Consider the following 26,621-nt stretch of genomic DNA (forward strand, 5'->3'; position numbering starts at 1 on the left):
TGACCGACTATGAATCTTGAGATTCCAGGTTTGAAGCCCGCAACAGTAGGCACTTGCATGATGATGACAAAAGTTTGTATTGTACTTGACTCACATATTATCACATACTCACATATGTAAACACACAGTTCATTGATAGAAACTACCTACAAATTATAATCTTGACAAGACATTGACATGACACACTTTATTTTGCTATGTGTGAATTAATAAAACTTTAGTTACGGACTAAAAACTTCACAAATTAGGGACTATTTGACTGTTTTATTTTGCATAATTAATTGTATTAATTCTTGATTAGTTTTTCAGCTCCTACTAAGTTGTCACCAGTGTCTTGGAGAAATTAAAGAACTTAATTTAGCCTCTTGAATACTTGAATATTCTCTTAAAATTAAAGGAAGCAAAAATATCACGTTGTACATATTTGTCAAAGCATCTATGTACGTATACGTTGTATATACTACTCATAGCACAGGTTTTTTTTATTGAGACTACAGTACATGAATTGACTCTTGATAATTATTAATAAAAATGTAATTTGGAATTTAAATATTAATGCTTTTCATTAGCGGAAATGTCACTTTAAAGCTCACTGAATGATATAGACATAAAGGTAACATAGCAATTTCATTAACTCAGCGTAAAAGTGCGATTTGTTTCCGCCGCTGATCTATTATTTCAATTATATCTACTGGAATGGCCTCAAAAGCACCTAATTTCGCCAATTTAGCAGATTTATTGAGAGAAAATTTAAATAAACAATGTATTTTAAATAAACGATTCGTGTAAACGACACTATTTAGTACAACGAAAAATAACTTGTCAATGCTACATCAAAGATTTGCATTGGAGGAGTTTTTTTTTATAAATAAACTAGCGGACCCGGCAGACGTTGTTCTACCCGAAAAACACTATATTATGTAATTATGATAACACACCAACAACAGCGCCATCCAGCGGGTCCAATAGAGTTTTCAAACCATCAACCAATGTAAACCAACCATCAGCCATAAATATTTGACAACCAATATCATATGTCAATCCTTTTAGGGTTCCGGAGCCAAAATGGCAAAAGCGGAACCCTTATAGTCTCGCCATGTGTGTCTGTCTGTCTGTCTGTCCGTCCGTCCGCGGCTTTCCTCAGGGACTATCAATGCTCGAAAGCTGTAATTTTGCACTGATAATATATATATGTAAACTATGCCGACAAAATGGTACAATAAAAAAAAAATTAGGGTAAGTACCTCACATAGACGTAAAGTGGGGGTGAGTTTTTTTCTCATCCAACCCTATAGTGTAGTGTGGTGTATTGTTGGATAGGTCTTTTAAAACCATTAGGGATTTGCTAAGATTTTTCGATTCATTGATTTTTTTGCGAATTATTCAACTTTAAACTGCAAATTTTCAATAAAATCGAGCGGTTATTAGTAGTTTTACTCTTAAATAGCAACCTAACGTATAAAATATACCTAAACGATACGTACCTACTAATATACCTACGATATCCTTAGAAAAATATTACTTAATTTTTTCGAAATGGCTACGGAACCCTATTTTGGGCGTGTTCGACACGCTCTTGGCCGGTTTTTCTTTACTGTCATTATTCTACATTTTTAAAATATAAAATACGCCACTATCCGGATATTGTGGATATAATAATATGTTGTCGATTCGAAACCTTTATTTAAATACTTTCTTTAATTTGAGGGCAGAGTTTACCGTATCGACGGATGAACATTAAGGTCCTGTTTCACCACTTGTCGACTAACTTTAAGTGACTGATATCAGTGATACCGTCTCTGTTTGTTTTGTCAGAATAAACAATAGTTATTTGTGTCACAAGGGAGCAAAATGGTATATTTACGGCGAGGGCGTACATTGAATCCAGAATGTAGCAAAGGATTCTACAATAGAATCCTGAGCGTAGCGAGGGATTCTAAAGTAGAATCCTGAGCGTAATGAGGGATTCAAGTGTTAACGCCCAAGATGAAAATAATTTTGCTCCCGAGTGGCTCATACAACTTTTCACACCGAGCATTAAGAAACTTGAAGAAAAAAAATATCTAAATATAATTAAAAAACAACCAGCATAGAAAATGGCGTGGCTTTACAATTATCAACTTCAAAAAATGGCACTTGCAACAAAACAGCAGGTGGTAGGACCTTGTGCAAGGTCCGCCGGATTGCTACCACCATCTTACTCGCTAATCCTGCCGTGAAGCAGCAGTGCTTGCACTGTTGTGTTTCGCGTGGAGAGTAAGACAGCCGGTGAAATTACTGGCACTTGAGCTATCCCATCTTAGGCCTCTAGGTTGGCAACGCATCTGCAATAACCCTGGTGTTGCAGATGTTATGGGCGGTGGTGATCTCTTACCATCAGGAGACCCACTTGCTCGTTTGCCATTCAGTCGAATAAAAAAAAAAAAAAAACACTTAGAAAAGCCTTGAACAGAAAAGTTGCACTTTGCTCCCTCTCGACAGGGAGGAAATAGTTATTTGTGCAACAAGAGAGCAAAGTCGTTTTTTGGTGCGAGTGTTGATTTTGAATCCCGAGTAAGCGAAGGATTCTACAATTGAATCACGAGCGACAGCGAGTGATTCTAGGTTAGAATCATGAGATCAGCGAGGGATTTCAAACACACGAGATGCAAAAAAACTTTGGTCTCGTGTGACACATACAACTTTTCACCTGAGCAGCGAGAACATTTAAATTAAAGGTTAAAACAAAACCACATATATTTAGAAGACAAAAATATCAAAAACTTTAAAATATAATTCGATTGTTAAGAAATAAATATAGTACCTACTTACTTAATCATATTTAAAACTTTTTCTCGAAAATGATTCATACAGTCGCCATTACGACAACGATCAAATGTCTCCGGTAAGTAGACAGGTTTAGAATATGGAACGAAAAAGTATCCAGTTTAAAAATAAACCTTTAAATATGATTTTATTAGGATTTCTATTGTTTGAAACATGAATATAAATAGATTACTTTCAAGTTCATTCAATTTGACAAATATTATTTTGATCCAACTTTAAGAGATAGGCAGTATACGGAACGAATTTATTAAAAAAAACAAGAGCAGCGGCTTTCGTACAACGAGGTTGCATACTTTATTAAAAAAGTGGGAAAATTGTAACATTTCGGAAATATTTCGCTGTCATATAATTCACTATGTTTTTTTAAATTTCACCTCGTGTGTTTGTTCTTTAATTTGTCCTTATTATAATTAATTCATTTTTGACATATTTTTAATGCTAAAGGTCAACACATTATTTTTTTATTAGGTTGGTATAATGCTTCTTGCTTAATTAAAAAGTAAAAAAAAAAACTAAGAAAAAAGTAAAATTGAGCTGGATATTCGTTCATTTATGCTCGTTTTGTTTGCTAATTTAACTTTGTAGTTTTTAGTTTATATTTGGGAAGAGCACCGTACAAGCTTCGAGCAATAATTGCTATACTAAATCCCTCTAATAATGCTCTATATACCTACTTAATATAACAGATAATTTGTAATTTGCGGTTATATGTGTATCCGAACGTTTGTTTGTTTCTTTTTGGGGCTACAGAATTTGAAAATCGAACTTAGTATCGATTTGATCCTAACTCTCGCTTTTTTCATATTGAAGTGAAAGTGACAGATCAAAGTCAAGTTCAAATATTTGGCATTCAATGAGTGGACCCAGCACTGTCCTCAGCATTAAAAAAAAATAATAAAAAGCTACTTTGTCTCACGGAGTGAGCAAAATGCGATTTTGCTCACTGATTTTTCATAGCAAACTTGCTTGTTTGAGCTGCTGAGGTGAAAAGTTACTTTCTGAAAGAGGTGTGAAAAGATTTTTCTGATACTTAGGGGCTGTTTCACCACCCATTCATTAGTTTTAACTGACGGTTAAATGTGATGCCGTCTCTATAATAGACGGCATCACATTTAAACGTCAGTTAACACTAATCAATGAGTGGTGAAACAGCCCCTTAAAGTTAGTCGACAAATGGTGAAACAGGCCCTAAATGTTTCACAGTTACAAAACCCATGAACATTTTGCACGGGAAATGGTTTTTCTTTTATTTAATTTTTTCGTTCATTTGCCAATGTTTTTAATAGTTATTCTGCTATTCGGGACGGAGACAAATTTAATACAACAAATTAAGATTAAGAAAAATTTGGAATTTTCTCTCATAAACACAAAATTGACTTTAACATATAAAATTTAATGTGTAAATTACAAAGCTAATATACATATAAAACAACGTTAATTAGCACTAAAACTTGCAGAGGAATCGCAGTATTGTGATTCATGAGTCATCAAACATTTTGTGTAGTGTAACCTTTACTTTTTGAGCAAAAATTCTTTGTCCGCCACCAACTGGGTAGTAATGATCCGATAACAAAAGTAGCATTACCATTTCTCAAAGTATTGTCTTATTGCGTGTCTCACCTTCATTGATATACAGAGTGGCTCATTTAGATCGGTCAGTATGAGAAAGTCTGAAACTATTAGACATACGAAGATTTGTTCTTAGGAAGCATGTCATCGATTTTAGTAACAAGAAAAACTGCATTTATAGATTAAAAAAAACGTGCACCCAGTTCGGGAATCGAACCCGGATGTTTTGAAAAATAAAACTTACATTATTAAAAATATGTAATACAATGCATTTTATTCATTCTAGATATCGTATTTCATAGTAACATTTATTGCTTATGACCTACACTACCTACCGATATCCAAATAGAAATAAATGTAAGTTTTTTTTTTTCAAAACGACCGGGTTCGATTTCCGAACCGAGTACAAGTTTTTTTTAAATGTATGAATGCAGTTTCTTGTTACTAAAATCGATGACTTGGTTGCTAAGAACAGATCTTCGTATGTCTTATAGTTTCAGACTTTCCTATACTGACCGATCTAAATGAACCAGCCTGTATAAAAGAGTGACAAACTATTTTCATTTATGAGATTACTATTAGGTACTATAGACAGCAGAGAAATGTAACTTGATTTTTAAGACGTATAAAATAGTAATATAGTATCTGAAGCTTTCCAAAATGAACAATTCAAATACAGCTCGTCCATTCCCTAATTGTTTTCTCCTCTCTCACTCCTCGTTGCAGAATTTAATAATTAAATTTGGTGAAGTCAGGCGTACAGAAAATTCATATAAAATGGAGATACAAATAATAAATATGCGGGATTAAATTAGCATAGTGTTTCGGAATTTATAACGGATTAGGTGTTTCCCGCGACTTCGTCTTGCGGAGTATTCAGTAGCGGAACTATAGGTATAATTATCGCACATTAAAAGTAAAATATCGAGGTGCCAAATTTGATTTATTTTGTTTGAGTAGTTTTTACATGAAAAAGTACCAAACTTTCACGCATCGGTCCTCATAAACTTTTGCATTTATAATGCTTACACATTCGTGTTTCGTACCAAGATGACAAGTACCTATGCACTAAGCACCAGACATCGTATTGCCTAACGTTCCTGACGTTTTTGTATGCGAAATCTGCCATTTGATTGCGATCGGGAGCGTCAGAAACGTTAGGCGTTACTGCCTCTGGTTATTAAAAATTTGTTTGTCAAATTTCATAAAAGTCTTTGCAGTGGATTTTAAGTGACAGAGTAATAAAGATCCTAAAGCTACTGTTACACATGCTCATTACTAGAATGCTAAATAAGCATGCTTATGAGACTATTTACATTTGCTAACAATAAGCATGCTAGTTTTGAGTATGATCTTAAATAATCATGCTAAAAAAAAAACACTTTTGATAGCATGCTCCTGCCAGTTCAGTTCAAAGTCAATTACCATATTCTATGGCTTTCAGGCCAAAAAATCTCAAAATCCACGGCTTAGGCTGCAACCCTGTGGCCGTTATGGCTTTTCGCAAATTCAAGGGTAATAAATTAATTAATTTATAACAAATTCACTTTTAGTAAAATTTTTTTTGCTTGCAACTCTCGTGGCACCAAATACTAGCATGCTTATTAAGCAAACGCGTTCACACTTGCTTATTACCCTTCCCCCTTCCACCCCCGCACCAACTAGCATGCTCGATAGTAGCATGCTCTCGTACTACTAACGAGTATGTGTAACAGTGGCTTTATATACGTAAATATCTTAGCGTTACTGCTCATCATTGGAGTTTAAGTGTGAATTATATTGAACTAAGTTGAGGCTCTTAATTTGAATAGCCTTTATTATATTATCAGCTATTCAAATTTAGATCAGGCAAATTTGCTGGTGTAGTCACCAACAATTATGCAAATTATTAAATCACAGAAATCTTTCAGCGTCGAAATTCCAGGGCAAAAATGATATATTGAGATTGGGGGTTTGCCAAATAATTAATAATGAAAAATCACTAAGTTTTTAAAATTACGGGACCTAAGAATAAGTCATCATCGTTATCATTTGGTTTTCGGGCCGTAACGAGAGCAATTTGTGTAACAAATCGCTGACACCGTCCAACACGCGGAAACATCGATAACCATGGTCGGCCACGGGACACGGAGGAAAATTTCCTTCTATTCGATGTATTGTTCTCCAGTAAGGAGAATAATAGTTTTTCCATTAAGACTGACTGTAAGTCTGATTGGGTAGAACGTGGCCGGGACGAAAATGCCCCAAACCATAAGGAAATAAGGTTTTCTGGCTCTCGTTTTTGTATGGCATTCTTACAAGACGATTTATCACTGACTTACATAGTTAATTGATAAGGCGCTGCATAAAAAATAGGAATGGTGAAGTAAATGTGAGATTATTTCATCCGAAATATTGGACAAATACGATTAGGCGTTTCCTGTGAAATTTCGTCGTCAACGCTGTTTTCTGTTAAACATTACAGAATATTATAAGTTGCTAGGTACAACAATTGTAGTACAACAGTTGTAGCTTCAATTGAACCAATTTTAACTTTTTACCATTAAAACAAGAAAAACACTACGTAGTATATAGTGCATTTGTTTGCACGCACTATAAACTTGTGGCATTTATTTGAAGCAATTGTGTGCGAAATTTAATGTGGGAGTATCTTAGTTAGGTACTTCTCGAGTGGAATGTTTCTATTCAGTTTGTACCTACTTTATAACTATGTAATCGATGCATGATATTTATTCCCATAAAAGGGATGGCATCGTTAACAATAACTTTGTTTTATGATAATGTTATTAGGATGTTTGGTAAAAATACCTATCAGTGGCGTAACGTGGCATCTTAATAGCTCGATTCCCACCTCGTTGCCAATTATTTTAATATAAATAAATAATAAATATCACGGGACAATTCACACCAATTGACCTAGTCCCAAAGTAAGCTTAGCAAAGCTTGTGCTATGGGTACTAAGCAATGGATAAATATAATTATATAGATATGGATACATACTATATTAAACACCCAAGACCCGAGAACAAACATTCGTATTTTTCATACAAATATCTGCCCCGATACGGGAATCGAACCCGGGAACCCAAGCTTCGTATTCAGGTTCTCTAACCACTAGGCCATCTGGTCGTCAAAATATATTATATACTAACTCCGAGGAGTTGCATTCGAAAATGTTCACTCCATATCTACCCTTGGTACCTTCGTTGCTATCTAGACGTTGGCCAAGCAAGTTATTGTTGTAACTAATCTTCTTGTGATCACATCAACTATTTATGCTAAAAATGTAAAAAAAAACTTGAAAAAGAACAATGAAAAAATCTTAAAGTTACACATTTATCATTACGCTTAGAGAAAATTACAATTATTTTAAGAATGGTCAGCGCTCAAATCGTTTCGTGGCAGTCAGAGATAAGCAATTTGCAGAACGCACCAAAATCTTAATAACTCTGACCATGTTATTTTATCTTCGTTAATCAACGCCGGGGTCTCGAACGAGAAATTGAATTACTCAATTTCAAACAATTTTATTCCATTTCAAAAATATTTTTCTCAACAGTTTCGCTCTCATGGATGAAAATGGGCGCAATCAACTCGTACACTACTAGACTCGTAACATTTGAAAAAGAGATGCATAACAATTGTTCGCTTTGTTAAACAGTAGAGAAGGTACCAATTTAAACGGTTTAAACAGCAATGTTGTTCGTTTGTGCATAAAGTTGAAAGGGTCCGTGCGGCTCGGCGTGGCTTTACTAAATTGATTTTATATGTATTGCGGGCTTTACTGTCCGCTCTATATTGCTGTACGCGACCCGGGAAGAGTCGCGCTACTTGAATTTCCTAAACTATATTCTCTAGCTTCCACGTCTGTATTGTTACGTAACACTGACAAGAGTTTACAGGGTTACACTTTGTATAAGTATAAAGCGTGTTTTGCTTTCAAATTGGAATCCCGTGTACTGTAAGAATTAAGGAGCCGAAACAAGAACTACGTCATCGTTGTTCTTTTTTGAGTACTTATTTTCGTTATAACTGCAACCGGTATTTTCAACTCAATACACGGGGTAATTAGTTGGGTAATTCATTATTTTTATCAATAATCAAACAATTACTTAGTTTTAAGATCTGTTTAGATTAGGTATTTGCCCTTTTATAAAGTAAGGTAAGTATTTAGTAGTTCAACTTACCTATATAATAAATGTTCGTAACCAAACAGCAAAAGAAAAGATTGTTAAATAAGCAATTAATATGAAATTCATATAACTTGTTGCGTTTAATACACTTACAAAGTTTATGTTTTGTGGTTACCTCATGACCATGAACTACTTAAGTGACACCCCGAAGAAGACAGAGACTTTAAAGCAGATTACGCCTCGGGTTCTGCGACAAAACTTGACAACGTTTCTCCACAATATGCTCCGTCACTTTCAACGGAACGCGCTGCTCGATAAATAGAAATAGTTTTATTGTTCTTTTTATGTAATAATATATTGAACGCGTTGTAAGACCAGGGAGTCTAAGAGTCGGGCAAGCCTGTGAGGTCGCCGAGTTAATCTAGTTTGTTCGCCGGCGGCCACCGCGAGGGTGCTCGAGCCGAGAGCGCCCAGCACAAATAGCCTCACATTTCTTCTTACAAGCCACTCGAGGAGACAGCCGATATCGCTAGACGCTCTCCACCTTTATGAGACAAGCACTGGAAAACCTGTGTTATACGGTACCATCTCCTATTTTGTTACAATTACGTTTTGACGGTTCATTTCATTTGTTACACGCTAACTCAGGTAACCAAATATGGTTTTCTTTAGGGAAAAAGGTTATTTTTTAGGGTAGTACTAGAAAGCTGTAATTTGGCATGAATATACATATCAGTCACGCCGACAAAGTTGTAAAAAAAAAAAAATTTTTTTTAGTTTACCTCCCATAGACGTAAAGTGGGGGTGTTTTTTTTCTCGACTAACCCTATAGTGTGTGGTATCGTTGGATAGGTATTTTAATACCATTGCGGGGTTGCCGTGACGATTTTTCGATTTAGTAATCTGTATGCGAAATATTCAACTTAAAAAGTGCAAATTTCATAAAAATCGAGTATCCCCCTCTCCAAAATCTAAACTGTTGGGTAGAATTTTTTTTAAAAGTCAGGATAATAGTAAGTATATCAGATTAACAAGGAAAATAATAACGGCTAAGATTTCTTGAGAATTGTAAGTAGTAAAACATACTTAAACTTGGAAGAATCCGTGCATAATACGAAATCAATAGAAAAATATAACTTAATTAATTCACGTAATGTAATGGCTACGGAACCCTATCTTGGGCGTGTTCGACACGCTCTTGGCTGTTTTTTTCTTTAGTTTCACTGATTTTCGGACTTCACTCTTTGTTGATCCATCCATCTGGACAAACCTGATGCTACTGCTTGCATTGTAATATTTTCCGCTACCACCGATGGTGATGATTTTAATTCTTCCCAGACCTACCAAATTATCACTATTTGTGTTCTTATGTTGTGAGGCCCTAGTTTCTTTCCTACAATTCAAGGTTACTCAAATCCATGAAAAGCGTTTCGAGCCCTGATTTGTTCGCTATCCCTCTTTAAGTCGCGGTTTAGTTCATCCTAGCCCGTTGTTATCTGATTAATTTACCAAGTGTCTACTTTTATTTTCACCACTCCGGAACTAGGAGTTGTTGGTAAACCATAGTTTAAAAATTCAGATCCGCTACCACATTTAGTAGGTAAGTCCAGGCACTAGTACTCATGCCTATACATAAATTGTGTAAGCTGTAAATAAGGGGGTCTGTCTGAACGGGTCTGACGTTTTGAGATTTGATTAATCGCACTTCGTTTCAACGGTCGTTCTCGGAGATCCTAATGATGTATTGGTATCCGAACGTACGTCGACTGTTTATTGTTCTAGTGGATTGCCAAGCCGAGCCTAAATTTGCTAAGTATTTTCTATTTTTTGTGTTTAAGATAAGATTGAGGTTCAAATTTGGAATGTTAACAGTGTGGTTTCTCGAACAACCTCTGATAATTTGTTTGGATCATTTTCGTTGTTTAAAGTCATTACTCTTTATGTTGTCTCTGGGGAATATGGGTACTGATTTCTAACAGCATCTTCTAAATAATTGCTGGCATATTTACACGGAGCATGAATGAGAGACTGCGAGGTCGCTCTCTGAAACTGATACGCACTCTAAGTACAAGCAACCCCAGGCGCCATTTCCTGGGCAACCGCGTCGTGTCGTGAAACAGTGGAACAGTTTTCCCGAGACAGTGATCAGTGCACCTTCAGTGAATTCTTTTAAAAACAGACTTGATAAATACTTTGAAGACATTACACAAGTGAACAATGATATGAACGCATCAGCTATAAGCTGCATGTGCATTATAAATAATAATAATAATAATATTACATTTTCATTTTAACTTCAGTACCTGTCATGCATTCAACTCTTCTTTACAAAACGTTTCATGAGTCATAATTTCAGCCTATAGAAACGAGTATGTGTCCTACTGCACGGCTGCACCATTTCAAAACATAGTAAGGGACATTAAGCTAATTTTACAGGAGAGAGAAAAAACATGTTTTGTCTCAGCCGTACGAAATTTTGCAATATTCGTTCCAAAAGTGATACTTTCTCGGTTTATTAGATTAAGCCGAATATCCAGGTATATATATATGCACTTAATTTCCTATATTGCATGTTTTATGTGCCATACTAGGTTTTGAAATTAAACTCAAATAAAAACTTATAGTGAACCGATCAATTTCAAAACCCAGTATGTGTTGTCGCTTTGTCATGATCAAGAGACTAAAAAGACTAAAAATCATAAGTTTTAATACGTGGACCTTTTTTCAATTTAAATAAAACAAACAGTCAGCTAAGTAGTTGTTCATTACAATAATTTATTATAAAAAATAAAAAATACGGCACCAAGTCTTATTTTTTTTACTTTATATTATCCAACTACCTATTAATTACCATAATTACCATTACTATTATTGATTACTGAATGGGAGATTGATCCAAATATTTTTTCGGGACTGGGGTATCAGTGGTACTAGTTCAGGAGCGGATTCAGGAGCGGAAACAACAGGTTGACTTACATTTTCTTCTGGAAATATTTCTGGAGAAGGAATAGGGGGTTCACTTTAATTTTCTTGCGGAAGTATATATATCATAATAGCAAGATGGTTCTATTAGTAGAAGCAAAGATGAGCAAATAAGTGACGAGGTAGTATTTTGAACGTTAGTCGTTATTAATGGGATGAAAAAATAACATAAAATAGCAAAAACTAACACCGAAATAACATGAAATGTTAAATGGCACAGACATAAAACATAACACAAATGCTCAAGCTCAATAAAACCATGAGACACACACTCCCACGCTCAAATACAGTAAGATTACTTCCGATTTGGCACTCGGCAATTCTCGGCATACCTACATCGAGAGAGATCTGAAGTGCAATAGGTACTTAGGCAGAGGTTTTGTTATTAATTACATGAAATAGGTTTGGGTATTTTATATGATTAAATTCTGGGTTTTTAAATAAGTGTCCTATGAAAAAATACGAACATTTACGGTTAAAACTGAGACGTCCCGAGTATTAAAGTAAAAATAATCTTACTGTATGAAGCGTAATAATTAAATATCCAAACATTTTGCAAAACATGTGTGTTTGTATGTTTGTCCGTCTTTCACGTCGAAACGGAGCGACGGATAGACTTGATTTCAGGCATAGAGATAGTTTATGGGCCAGAGAGTGACATAGGCTTCTTTTTATCCCGCGGAAAAATGCACAGTTCCGGAGGGAACAGCGCGCGGTAACCGGATTCCACGCGGGCGAAAGCTAGTATTATATACATTTACTTACACAAAATGGTTGTTGTCTAAATTCAAAGCGTTGTTCACTATACGCTTGGTGCGATTGCCTTATTTCATTCATTTATTAGCCAAATTACGCTACGTTTTAGCAAAATTTTAACGTTACACGTGCATACAAACTCAATCTTGGCTGGCAACTGCGCGTTTAAATGAGTTCGAACTAGAGGTGGGTAAATCCGGATCTGAAGATTCAAAAGAGTCAGATCCTCAAGCGGATCTGAATCCCTTAATGACTCCTTTCAAATCTTATTGACTCCGGAGTTACTAACTCCGACTGGATCGAGCGGCTCGCCTCGCTCGTGATCGCCGTCACGCTCACTCACACTGACTCACTCCGTCCGCCTGCTTTCGCTCTCGCTCGGCTCGGATCGGATCGGCAGGGCTACTACGAAACTTGAAGTTCGTATCGTACCGTCCCTCTCGCTCTCGTATTAAATAGTATAAGTGTCAGAGGGACCGCACGACACGAACTTCGATTTTGGAGTTTCGTAGTAGCCCTGCGGATCGGATCTTGGACTTGGATCTTGTTATCTATGTTTGGTTGATCGGTTCGGTTCGTAGCAGCCCTGCGGATCGGATCTTCGACTTGGATCTTATTATCTATGTTTGGTTGGTCGGTTCGGTTCGGTACTCGGACTTGGACTAACGAACAAATCTTTCTCTCTCTCACGAATCTGTACTTCAGTTCAGTCAGCGGTACCGTACCGACACCGACCGACCGAACCGAGCCGGGGCGGATCGGCCATAGATAAATTAATAATCGCTCGAAAGAACCGGAGTCAATAAAGGAGTCGGATTCAATAAGCGGATTCGGTACCGACACCGGAGCTGGATCTAGTGAGTCAGATCACTTCGCGGAGTTGAGATTACCCATGTCTAGTTCGAACAGCTCCAGCGCAATAGCATGAAGTTAGCGCGGCAGCACAGTGCTGCCAACAACGCGTCAAAATAAATAAAGAACAACGTACCTATAACATTTGACTTACAAAAACTAGTAACTTCAACTAACAAACACATACTACTTTCCAAAAAGTTACAATTAAACTCGTTTGACCATATCAAAACCTAGTAAGTCTCTCTGACTTTTTCAAAACCTAGTAAGTGCATGTCCCATACTAGGTTATTGAAATGGTTTTGTGCCATACTAGGTTTTGAAATGGTCAAGCCAGTTTTTTTCTGTACTTACTAGGTTTTGGAGTACTCGTATCTCTGAAGTTGAGCGAGATAGGCCTCTAAATGTTTTTGTATCTTGTAGGCACTTGCTAGAAACCATGTTTTAAGCAAAAATCGCAAAATTGAGTTTTTGAGACTTACTAGGTTTTGAAATGGTGCAGCCGTGCAGGTCACAGGCCTCCTCTCAAAATTAGAGCACTGGGTCGTAGTATCTACTGCGTCTGCGTCTATCTATCTAGTGCGTACTGAGAACTTCGTAAACACCATTATTTTTCTTCGTAGGTGTGTGCAGGTTTCTTCACGATGTTTCCCTTCATTCTAATAAAGCTCATGGTAAATTTCAAACGCAATTTCACATATATTCTAAATAACTCAGAGATACAAGGCCGGGTTCGAACTCACGACCCTTTGCTTGAGAGACCACGGTTTATACGACTAGGACCACGAATCAGTAAACATTGTGAATAACATTAGTCTAGAGCAAATGTGACATAATGACCAGCAAGAGCTTAAATTATTACAAGTTGACTGAATCATTAAATTTTCACAAATTCGTTTCGAAAATATATATTTCATGATTTTACGTACCTACGTGTAAAAGTGTAAAACGCAATATCACTGCAAAGCATTACATACATAGATAGAAATGCTACGTCTTTCAGTAAAGATAGCTTTGAAATTTGACAATCATTCATTTAAACGGTTCAATTAAATTCTGAAAGTTTTATTGAATTTTATAACTGGTATGTTTGCTTTGCCAAACGTGTTTGATCAATATCGATTCAGCAGGTGCTGAGGTAAGGTTTTTCATTTACTTACGTAAAAATCCGTTGGCTTGTTACAAAAATAAACACCACACAAAAAGAACCATACACCCACAGGGTCCCACAGCAACACAATAGATGCCGTTAAAGGCAGCTTGAATGTTAAGCCATTCTCTACGACGATTAACTTTCAGCGTACTTCTGACTACCCACTAGGGATTAAGGTCGTGAGTCCGTTATTTATGGAGATGAAAGAAAAAACAGACCATAGATTCTATATATAAAGCCTTCTCTGCACTAATCCCATTTTATGACTTGATAAAAAATGAATGACTTTATTTATTACTAAATTAGGTATCGCAAGCTTTTGCATTCTTTATTTATGGGTATGTACTCGTATTGAACAGTAGATAATTACTCTGTTTCGTGGTATTATTCGCATTGCGATGTTTACATTAATAGCTATTTCTAATCTACGTAGTATAATTTATTTTGCTATTTGGTGAATGTAATTACTAAACGCACCGTTTGAAAAATAGGATTGTAAATTTAAGAAAGCAGGGCGCTATTGGAAGCTCCCAGTGATGAAACGGGACCACTTAGCGAAAAAAACGCAATAAAGTTTGATCAGCAATTTAGATTAGAGTAAATTGGTTATGTCTCAAGCTTAATGGGTGTGGAGTTGATCGGGTGTCGTGGTGGAAGACGAGCTCGGCCCATTACAGCTTTGCGGCGGCGGTTGTGATTGATGACGCCAATTCGCCACTTGTCCGGGCCGGGTCCTGTCGGCCGCCGGCCGCCTCTGCAATACACTTACTTACAACACTTAACACACTAGGTACGTCACACCCAATATGGTCTTAAAACCTGCTTAAAGTAAATTCTCACTGCAACTATAAGACATGAAAATCTAGTTAAATACCAGGATTTGTACAGTTCAGAAACGGGATCTTATTTGATCGAATTACTTCTTTTTAATGGAATAATTTTCGGAGAAAGGGCCTCCCTTTGCCCAACAGTGGGATATATTACGGGCTTCATAAAAAAATCGCAAAATAAAATAATTTATTATGTGTTGTGTTACTTAGTTGTACTTAAATGATTTTCAAAGTTGAAATTATAAGTTCTTGCAAGTGTTTTACGACACCAATCAAATACCTAACGAAGACAAAACTCCCATATAATCTAGTAGTATTAGGAACGAAATAATTACAAACTAAAGATACTCGTAGTTTTAACTTGGCTCTGTTTTATCTATTAACACTAACTCGTAGAGAGAAAGATTCCAGTATAGTTAGTAAATAATTAAGTAAGTATCTAAAACAACCCTCTTGCTTTTAATGTTGTACGCTTTAATCTAATTGCTCGCCGTGTAACGCTTTTCTAATGAAACCGCCGCGTTGCCTCCTGGTAATGAGTTCTTTTAGTATTTATCAATTACTCCCTACATGTGCGATGTAATTTTACTCGTACATAAATTAATTAACACTTTGTCAGCTTGTTCCTGCCCTACTTCCAGTTTGCGAGAGAAGGAAACTTTTCGAACAAATTGAGACACATAATCAGATGTGTTGAGAGTTTCTGTTCACATTGTATTATTAGCATGAGATCGAGTTACTTAATCATTGCACAAATTCGGCGTGGGCGGTATAATAAATCACCGTGTAGCGCAGTAGAGCATGTAATGGTGGTAATGTTGTGAATGAAGTTTAAGATGGCAACATTTATGCAATGCGGTTGAATGGGCAGCGATCGATCACACGGCGGCGGCGGCGGCGGCGGCGGCGCTGGGTGCTAACTCGGCAAACTCGCTGTTATCTTTAGCAAGGCGCGGCACGACTAGGGCTATGCGGTATTGGGCTTGATGGCAATACCGGTATTTTTCCGGTATTCAAATTTTGAAAACCGGTATCCCGGTATTTCGGTAATTTTTCGGTATTTTCCATATTTCCCCTTTATTTTTCTTTCTTTCTGTATAAGTCTGTTGTTTTGTTGAAATATAACCAATATACATGAAAAGCAATTAATAAACTTCCCTTTTAATGAGCAAGTATAAAAAAAAAAAAACTTAAGTTGTTAATTGTTAACTAATAATACTTATATAATATGGAATTGGATTCTCTAATTCTTCGATGAAAATTGTTTCACCGATTCTTAGTTCCCAACCAAATTTTCGCATAATTTCTTTCGCTTGTACGAGGCTCATTAAATATCCAGTTCAAGCTTGAAAGGTCTCTACTGATGAAATCTTCGCTCCGCCCGGAACCAGCTCAGCTCCAAAACCCCGAGAGCTTTCAGCTCAAACTTCAAAGCCATTTCGAATGCCTAGGTAGCGACGTGGACGATTACAACGACGGGTTTGTGGAAGCTGTCCATACGATCGGATCTAACTCCTTCAAAACCCAGGGATCTGTCTGTAAGTCAAAGCCGGTTAATGAAGTTGAAGACCGACGGCGGCAGAATCATTTCATCCAAACCCTGAGCGACAACCCGAACACCCGTCGAAAATCTAGCTAAAGACCCGAGGGCTAGATTAACCCGACACTATCACGAAGACATCCCAGACGTCAGCCTGTACGAGATTAGTATGGCCCTCAAATAGCTTAAGAATGACAAAGCCCCGGGTGACGATGAAATTACAGCCGAACTCTTGAAGGCGGGTGGTAAACCAGTCCTCAAGGACCTTAAGACGCCGTTTAGTTCCGTCCTCCACCAAGGGGGAACACCGAAAGCTTGGAACAGAAGACAGTGGTGGTGCTCATCTTCAAAAAAGGTGATAACACCTTGCCGAAGAATTATAGACCCATCTCACTTCTGAGCCATGTTTACAAGCTGTTTTTCAGGGTCATCACAAATCGTCTCGCAAGCAGGTTTGACGATTTCCAGCCTCCCGAACAAGCTGGCTTCCGAAAACCTATAGTACCGTAGACCACATTGACGTTGCGGCAGGTTATACAGAAGACCAAAGGGTATAACTTCCCCCTTTGCCTTGCATTTGTAGACTACGAGAAAGCCTTCGATTCGATCGAGACTTGGGCTGTGATGCAGGCTCTCCAGCGGTGCAGTTGACTACCGGTATATCGGAGTGTTGAAGTGTCTAGTGTCTGTACAAAAACGCCACTATGTCCGTCCGATTACATGACCTGAGCACGAAGCCTATTTCTCTGCAGCGGGGAGTCAGACAAGGAGATGTGATCGCTCCGAAACTGTTCACCGTTGCATTGGAGGATGCTTTTAAGGTTCTGGACTGGAAAGGACGAGGAATCAACATTAATGGCGGGTACTTCACTCGCCTTCGATTCGCCGACGATATTGTAGTCATGGCTGAGACCATGGAAGACTTCAGTGCTATGCTCGCCGACCTCAGCAGTTTCCGACTGAGTTGGCCTAAAAATGAACATGGGCAAGACGAAAGTCATGCATGTCTAACTAATGTCCATGTTGTTTCAACTCCCGCAATAGTCGGGGGCTCTGCGCTCGAAGTTGTTGACGACTATGTATACCTGGGACAAACGGTCCAGTTAGGTAGGTCCAACTTCGAGAAAGCTTACACTACAAATAAGCAAAGCAAACTTATGCGCGGTAAATTTGAAATTTGAAAGTAGATTAAGAGGTAAGTAACTTCAAAAGCCATAAGTCTGAAGACAAGTTATTAAAAGTGCTTTCTTGTTTGAAATTAAAGTCGACTATTACTATTTTAAGCACAAGTCAAAATACCGAAAAACCGGTTTTGTAGATATTTAATACCGGTATTAAAAAAGGGGAAAAAATTACCGGTATCCCGGTTTTTCGGTAATACCGAATACCGGTATCCATGCCCTAGGCACGACACGCGCAGCTCGATCATGATTTAAAAGATTAACATGTTACCCGCAGATTGATGTTTCCCAAAACTGACGGCTAAGATTTATTACCAAAATATTACACAACCTGAAATTAATGCACTGTATGTTGGCTCCCTGATTGCGCTTTTGCTTGTTATTTGAAACATTTTAAACATAATGGCATCAAAAATAACTGTTTTTCGAGAAATTTGGTCCACATCTCGTAGGCATCACACGACATGTACCTATGTAGGTACTCAGCTAGTCGCAAAAACAGGAATAATGATACTTAATCAAAAGATAATAGGTGCATTCATCAACAGGAAACCGATTTCCCAACCCGTGTATTTAATTATGCCTCAAAATTAATTAAAATTACACAAATGAAATACTTCGCTCTTAACGTTAAAAAGCACCAAACAGTATATATAGCTCTAGGAATGTTTAAAAGATGAAATGTCTTCCATAATGACCTCAATTTAGATTTTCAAGAGCCCTCCTGTCCCGCGCTTACTCTCCGGACGTCCGTGACAAAACCCGACCATTTCATACGCAAATTAATGGTTATAATTAAAAAGGTTTGCACTGAATTATTTATTACTATAATAACAACACCTTGACATTATTAATTTGAATACATTATATTCAGGTTTCCGCAATCTATTTTCATTCTTCGAGGAAATATTTTACGGACGAGTCTTTTGCTACTTCGTAATAGGTGCTGTTATAGGTACTTACACGGATACATTTCATGGTATTTATACGTGCGAATTGAATACATATTTTGACGAGACATCAAGGTCTGTGGTGCAGAATGAGGGACAATCACAAAGCTTCTGCGTGTCACGGCCGTGATTGATGTCGGATCTCCCTAGCTCTTTGTGAGTAGCTTGCGCTTTTGAAAAAGATATGTGCAAACCTTTTATAAATAAACTGGACACCTGTGAAAATTACAGTATGCGGTAGTTAAATATTCTAAAAAAATAATGTTAAGATAATGGTTATCTTAGGCAGTAAAAGTAACAGTAGTATATAATGATGTATGTAGTCAAAAAACCAAATACAGACTATTTAGAAAAAAAATCTACCTATTTGTTAATTATGACCGTGTAAAGTATTGGCCCCAAAAATAAAAATAATTGCACTAATCATGCCTTCATCACTTCACTTCAATACAACCTTTTTTTGCTGACTGTACTTTTTGTTGACTGTACTTGTAGTGCCAAAACTACATTTGCATACCAAATTTCAAGTCAATTACATTAACCTGAAAGTTGGTCAAATTTAACTTGCAAGATTTGATTACAGACAAACAGACAGACAGAACGACAGACAGACAGACACACAGACAGACAACGGGACAGGTGAAACTAAATAAAAGCTTGTAAAATAATTGCACTAATCCTGCCTACATGCTGTACATTGTACAGAGAGATAATATCTAGTAGGTATCTAAAATAAAAATAAGTTTTTCATTTTTAATATAAGCGTTTTTTACTGACTGTACTTTTGTCGACTTAACTTGCATTGCACCCAAACTACATTTGCATACCACATTTCAAGTCGTTGCCCTTAACCGTTGAAGAGTTCCGTCCTGCGGAGACGATCCTGGGTGGACTACCAGGATGTCACTACTAGATTATAGTATTGTCACGCAAGTTACATAAGTATTCCAAATTTCAAGTCAATCCGACTACTAGAAGTTGGTCAAATTTAACTTGCAAGATTTGATTACAGGCAGACAGACAACGGGACAGGTGAAACTAAATAAAAGCTTGTAAAAAAACCAGACCCCATCATGAAGCAGTAACGGGTAATTTGCTGAATTTTATGTCACTCTACTATGTCACGGCTTGCAAGAAAAACATTCTTCATTTAGAAATGTGACATTGTTTTCGTGTTTGTGTTCCATTAAATTATAAGTCGGGTTAGGTCTGTTTGACTAACATTTTCCGTCCGAGAAAATCGCGGCACGTGGGACAATGGACTGGGCCGATTTACGGAAAGTAAACCTTTACTCAGCTCCTTCTATGTGATCTTCAGGGGTTAACTACAGGCGTTAGATGCGTATAGCCATCTTGAAAATAAAAGATTTATCGTTTTACTAAAAAAATATGCATTTTATCTGAATTTTCTTCTTCAACCCTTTTCATTTGTTACTCCCTGAGTCACCGAGGCGAATTCTAAAGGAAGGAAAGCAGTAGCATCGGAAATCAGTCAACCGTTATTGTGACACTCGCGCGCCTGCTTTAAATTTTGTAGGCTTGACTTATTTCTTAATTTTACACTTCTATATTTTCTTCAGTAGGTTCATATGGAAAAGCTAAGAGTTATACATTTTTACAACTTGTTATCTTCATCAGAACCCTTATAACGTGCATGACATCTCTTGACGTGGGGTCAAACTCATGGGAGACGTTTTCAATTCACGAACCTTCAAAATAGGAACGGTTGTTAGTGGCGGTCACCTTAATTAAGAATCCACATTTATTTTCAACTCCCTATAAATTTAAACTTTGTTTATGAATTTCGAGAGCTTCAAGTCATGAATTTAGAATTTCCAAGCAGGAGCTATCTAGAATTTCAAATAAAAAAAAAACATTTCTTTACAGGTAAAACCAATGGTTGAATCAGTTGGACCATTTTCAAACACGCCAAGAACATGATACGGGTAAGCTTATGAATTCTTAATCAATTGGTTTGACATTGTTTCACAAAATAACACCACCATTGTATTACTCGTACATAACGAGTATTGATATTGGATGTAACGAAGTAATGCACTTTCACATGAGAGGACAAGAGTGCAATAATAAAGAGTGGAAATAAAAAATGGGTGTGTCTTGAAGTGAAGCTTTTTGGAAATTTTTAGTGCCTCTTTAATCCATTTTGAATGTCTATTTAATTTCTTGTTCTAAATATAACTCTATGTAAATATTTTATGATTTTTATACGATGTAAGTGACAAGTAAAAATTGCGATAAATAAGTACATTGTATTAGTTTTAATCAATTTACGACTATATTGGTCATGATATTTTTGGTGGTGGATTTTTACTAGAGTGAATTGCGTTTTAATTATGAAACTAAACCTTTCACGTGTTAAAAATGGATGAATACCCCCTTTTAACACCATTTAGAATGGGTAAACGTGAATGATTGAACAGTGGCCGCGAGCACGGGAGAAGGGTGTGTCGGGATGAGCTGGCGCGTGGGGCGGTGCGCGCGCGGCGGCGCGCGGCGCGAGGCGTGACGCGCGCGAGCGGCGCGTGCCGTCCGCGCCCGCGCGCCCGCCCCGTGCGCGGGATGCGAGCGGAGCGCGCCGCGCTGCACGCGTGGCTCGTTTGCTGCGCGGCCGCGCTCTCTGCGCACAAGTACAGCACACGCGTCGTAAGGACGAAGTACGGCCCGCTGCGAGGGATCGTCGTCCACTCGCATCCGCAGGTCGAGGCTTACCTCGGCGTTCCGTATGCCACCCCGCCTCTTGGTAGCCTCAGGTGAGCTCATTGTTCATTTTACCTCAAACAGCTAGTTTAATGAATTAACTGCGGGATTTTTTTCTGAACTTCTACCAGATGTTGTATTTCTCTCAGTGCCCAAGCTCTATAGTGATTCAATAGAATACAATAAGTACTTACAAGAACTCGATTCGTATTGATTCGTAGTAATAGGTACTAGAACGTATTATAAACCTACCATAAACCATAGATATTGTAAACCTGTGACCATTATGTAAACTTACTCATGTTTTACAAATAAATCATCTTATCTTATCTTACAACGGCGTCCAAAGTTCTCAAATGTATGAACTTTTATTTGCGTTCAAGGCACTGTACTGGATTAGTTAGTGTGACCCGAACTGGGTACCGCTCGAATGATATAATAACAATTGATAAAATGCAACAATTGATATAATTTTCATTTGATATAATGCAATTTATCTTAAAAACCAAACATTTATATTGTTATTATTTGATTACTTTGGGTCAGGTTAGGTTTGGTTTATTTTATGAAAAAGTTCAGTGAAGCTCCAATCCTTTGAAATTATATACTCAGTGGCACAAAATTTGGCACATACAAAAATTCAAAATTAAAAAAAAATACAAAATTACCTTTCCTGCATACATTTGAGGGCCAGATTTTTTGCCGCTCAGTATATCAAATGTAGATATACCTAGTGAAATAATATCTAAAGTTGTTATACCGATCATTACATACCCCCCTGAACTAAGCCCGTCTTAGAGCTCATTAAAATCACAAACTAGCAGTTAGTTCTGTTCTTTTAATATGTCGCTAGGATCACTGCCAGTGTATTGCATATTTAAGTTTGCAGCTAGGTAGGTACTTATTATATACACTAGTGACGGAGGTTCGAACAACACGTTTAAAAATCAGAACCAGCTGATAGTTTGCGGTTTTAGCTATTAGTTCAGTTTAATAAGATTTACATCTTACCAATTCAAGATTCAATGTTAATAAAGGATTTAAATTTGGATTAACTCTAAACCGTAGGTGGCAGTATATGCTTAATATATGCTTAAAACGAAAAACCTAACTACGAGAATATACTTACGTACTTTATCTTGATCAAATTAGTCTCGAGAAGTATCTCCAGACACCGCCTGAGATATGAAGCGATATAAAGGTGCAGGATTCAACAGATGTTGCGAGCAAGACTGAAAAGTTTTGATCCAAGACTTATATTAGAGCCCGTACATACATACATATGAGTCGCGCATCGTCGCGGCGGAAGACAGTAGGCAACAGAGCACGTGACCAGCTGGCGCCGTATATCTTATGACAACGGTTTATGAGTACCTAGGCATGCTAGATTGCATAACCTCATATTATCTCTTCTTGTACTTTCTGATCTGCTTATTCACAACGCTTATTAACTACGTGAAATACAATAAAATGTTGAATTTGAATTTAGAACCAAATTAATTGAAGGTTCATACTTCTTTTATCTATGACTGGCCAAGACTAATGTTAAAGTGGCAGATAAAGACAAACAAATGATAATGAATAGAGAATTAAATATTATGTATGTACATATTATGTTACTGTTTCTTTTTACGTAATTACGAGCTTTAGTACGGATTTAATTAACTTCTTGTGTCTGATCGTTTGTCCATTTCTCTGTTACAGGGCTATATATTCTGGGCCCGAACCATAATAAAAATTATCATAAATAAATTTTACATTATCAGTGTATGGCGGATGTCCCTTAGCCAATTCATGAAATGGCGGCATTTCACGATAATAAAAATTTCGTGATCTGGCGATTTTACATTATCCGACATATATACTAAAGCCACTGTAACAACAAAATAAAAAAGTACGATAGAGTTAAAAGTTAAATGAGTAGGTGAAAATAAACGTGTTTAGGTAGTTTTTTCGATATTATAATCCAGCTCGTACGTGGTCGGTGTTTTTCTTGAAATTGGAAATAATAATTCACATGTTATGAAAAAAATTATCACAGTTGTGCTTTATAAAGTTGTTTCCTGCAGATATATGCCTCCGGTGACCCCGTCCCAGTGGCGCACGACGCGCTTGGCCGACGCGCCCGGCCCGGCGTGCCCGCAGGTAATGCACTAAGTACCATATTGTTAATTAAGCAAGATCGATTATTTTGTGTACATTTATGTGGTCGTTATATGCACTATGCCTGGAAAAGGGTTAAAGAAATTTCAATTGTCCCACGATGTCAATTGTACTAGTTTGTTTAACAATAAAGAGTTTACACACACAAACACAAACGAACATAGGTATTTATTTATTCTTTTCCAAAGTGATATGAGCTAACATAACACTTGTGCTCACAGGTCCCGCCCGCCGCTTCTCCCCGTGAGGACGCGTTGCTCCTACACCCGCGCGCGCGCATCCGGCAGCTCGAACGGCTGCTGCCACTGCTAGCCAATCAGAGCGAAGACTGCCTCTACGTGAATATTTACGTTCCGATTAACGGTGGGTACTATAAGTAAATTAGATGCTGGTTTGTTTAATGTAAACAGGGTGACTTTGATTTGTTGGGGTGGAAAAACGAGACCCAGTTTAAAAAGCTTTTGTATTTTTAACTGTAAGTTATGTCGCAAATTTTATAATTTATAAATTGTGCTCAAGAAATCTGATGCTTTGAGAATTCAGGAGCTTATAAATACAAATAGAAGTATTCTTGAATAATTAAAATCTAAATTCTTCATCACGATTGTACTCGTAGACACCTAAAAGTAACCATTAAGTAAACATTTTTTTTAAGGAAACAGATATCCTAACCCTGCCGTCGCTTTATGTTTTTGAAATAATCATGTATGTTAGGAAGAACATATGTGATTTTCCCACTAACGTCGATAAGCCAAAGGCTACTAGAAACACAGGGAAGCTTAAAGTTCCATCTTACAGACTGGCTAAAACCAAAAAGTCTTTTCTGGGAAATTGCATACGTTTTTATAATAAAATTCCAAAAAATATTATAAATGAAACGGATACAAAATTCAGATCTATTGTCAAGAAGACATTAATATCAAAGGCGTATTATAAAGTTAATGATTATATCATGGACAGGGATATTTGGAAATAATTCCGATCCGCATTAGCGATCCCTTCAAATAGCGAACCTACTGTGTTAAAAATAAAGTTGTGTTAAATACTTGTGATGTATACATGTCATTTAATAATAATTGTAAATCTGTTTTAAAAAAATATATATACCTCGTTGAGTTTCTTGCCGGATTCTTCTCAGCAGAGGTTTTTCCGAACCGGTGGTAGACTTTTTTTTGACATTCATAAGTGCTTGTTGTAGCCTAAATTGAATAAAGATATTTTGACTTTGACTTTGACTTTGACATTATTATATTGATGAATGGAAGATTTTGAAAGGTTCGTTTATCAAGTATTAAAGTGGATTCATTGTTAACTTTGCTCAAATGCGGTGCGGCGACGCGTAAACACCGAGTTGCGAATTTATTATTGTATCGATTACCGCTCCGGAAATGTATTACCCTGGATTGAACATGGCGTCGACGCGACACGCCACGCGGGAGTTGAAAACTGTTGAAAAGTCAACGCCTGAGCGTGTTAGGAATACCAGCGCAACGCACGGTTTGCCGCCAGATTCTGTACGACATTGGCGTCATTTTATTCGATAGACACGGTTGACATCACAGTATTGCTTATATAACTAAGAAGTATTTTTATGCAGAGTGTGATATCCACTTCCTTCTCGACAACAGTTTGATATTTATAGTAATCAACGTTTCAACGTACATGTAACAAACCTACGTTCAAATATGAATTCGGCAACAACAGATGTTCATAAATTATTAGTAACTATTTGCAAGAGCTAAATGCTTATGTTAACCAACATGAATTAATAATATTTTTTTTGTACTTAATTAAGGAATTAAGCGAGAAAATTATTTTCCGTAATTACTTTGTTAATAATACCTTCCTGAGATGTTTTAAGACATTTTGTCCATTAAATGAAGATATCTTTAAATACATTATTAGGCCGTCTTGCAGGAAAAAATAAATCTAGATTTAGTACTTAAAGCTGGCTTAAGCTTGAGAGTTCCATACAATTTGACACTACTAAACTGAGCTTAACGCTAACTCGAGATTTATGTGTTTCCAGCAAGTAGCCATTAATGTGGTATCTCATACTTCCTTACTTGTTCAAGATCTGGTTTAGAGTGCTTTTAATAAGCTTAAGTATTTTACGGTTTTCCTGCTGTGTCACCTGTTGTTTGAAGTGGAACAATAATGTAGTATGAAGTATAACAGGTTGCTAGTCGTTTGCTCGCGAGTTATGGTGTTGATTCGCGACTGGCTGCGCTCGTTACTTCTTCTTTATTTGAGTTATTTTGTCATTAAATCACTGCGGGGAACTAAAAAGCAGTGTATATTTTTTAAATCAAGTAGGATAGCGCGACTCTTAAATAGCTATATTATTTTTGAACCGTTTAAGGTTGCAAAATGTATCTTTGCTTGTTTTCAATTTATATTCGCTAACATTTGTTGCTGCAGTTAGGGCTGAAGTAGTCGCGATATCTGTAATACGAAATGCTAATAAAACAGCACGTCTGTAAATTAAATTTAAATTTGGAAAAAAAAACTTAGAAAGTCGCAAACGAAGCAAAATGGGCGAGTAAAAGTGTGCTTAACATAGATAAATGTACCCATACAGCGTGCAGTTTTATATTTTTCTCTAACGTCAAGAATTCACAGATTAACATTGCTTATCTGCATCAATAATATGAATAGGTAAATATACAAAGGTCTTGCAACGGTGGCGCCTTCAAGACTCAACGGGAATTAGATTCTATATACAAGCGTCTTCGAAAACAGCAACGCCGGCGACGGAAGGTGTCGAGGCCTCAATTCCGTAGTGCATTGCAGTGCATCCCACCCCTGCAAGCAGTGCGGAAGTGAGGCTGAGACACCTTGTAGCGACAAACACCTCAAGCACAATCAAAACAGGAAAAGGACGTGTTTCAACTGCAAGAATTATGATTTGGCAACATTTTTGAAATAGAAAACTGAAAAATTGTTAGATTGCTTCCAGACTATCGCC

General features: G+C 37.0%; 1 protein-coding gene and 1 long non-coding RNA gene across 2 annotated transcripts in view; both read left to right on the top strand.

The window, feature by feature from the left end:
- LOC141426548 (uncharacterized) overlaps window positions 1-21,297 on the top strand; it is a 63,788-nt gene extending 42,491 nt beyond the window's left edge. Inside the window, exons 2-3 of the long non-coding RNA XR_012451248.1 lie at window positions 20,660-20,718; window positions 21,214-21,297. This is a non-coding gene — a long non-coding RNA (uncharacterized lncRNA). The remainder of the gene's footprint in view (window positions 1-20,659; window positions 20,719-21,213) is intronic.
- A 45-nt stretch (window positions 21,298-21,342) lies between these two features.
- LOC141426535 (neuroligin-1-like) overlaps window positions 21,343-26,621 on the top strand; it is a 35,220-nt gene continuing 29,941 nt past the window's right edge. The window contains exons 1-3 of the mRNA XM_074085520.1: window positions 21,343-21,543; window positions 23,560-23,635; window positions 23,875-24,016. Coding sequence (XP_073941621.1) covers window positions 21,353-21,543; window positions 23,560-23,635; window positions 23,875-24,016 — 409 coding nt within the window. The 5' untranslated portion in view covers window positions 21,343-21,352. The remainder of the gene's footprint in view (window positions 21,544-23,559; window positions 23,636-23,874; window positions 24,017-26,621) is intronic.

This window comes from Choristoneura fumiferana, chromosome 3, assembly GCF_025370935.1.
Source record: "Choristoneura fumiferana chromosome 3, NRCan_CFum_1, whole genome shotgun sequence".
Taxonomy (NCBI): Eukaryota; Metazoa; Arthropoda; class Insecta; order Lepidoptera; family Tortricidae; genus Choristoneura; species Choristoneura fumiferana.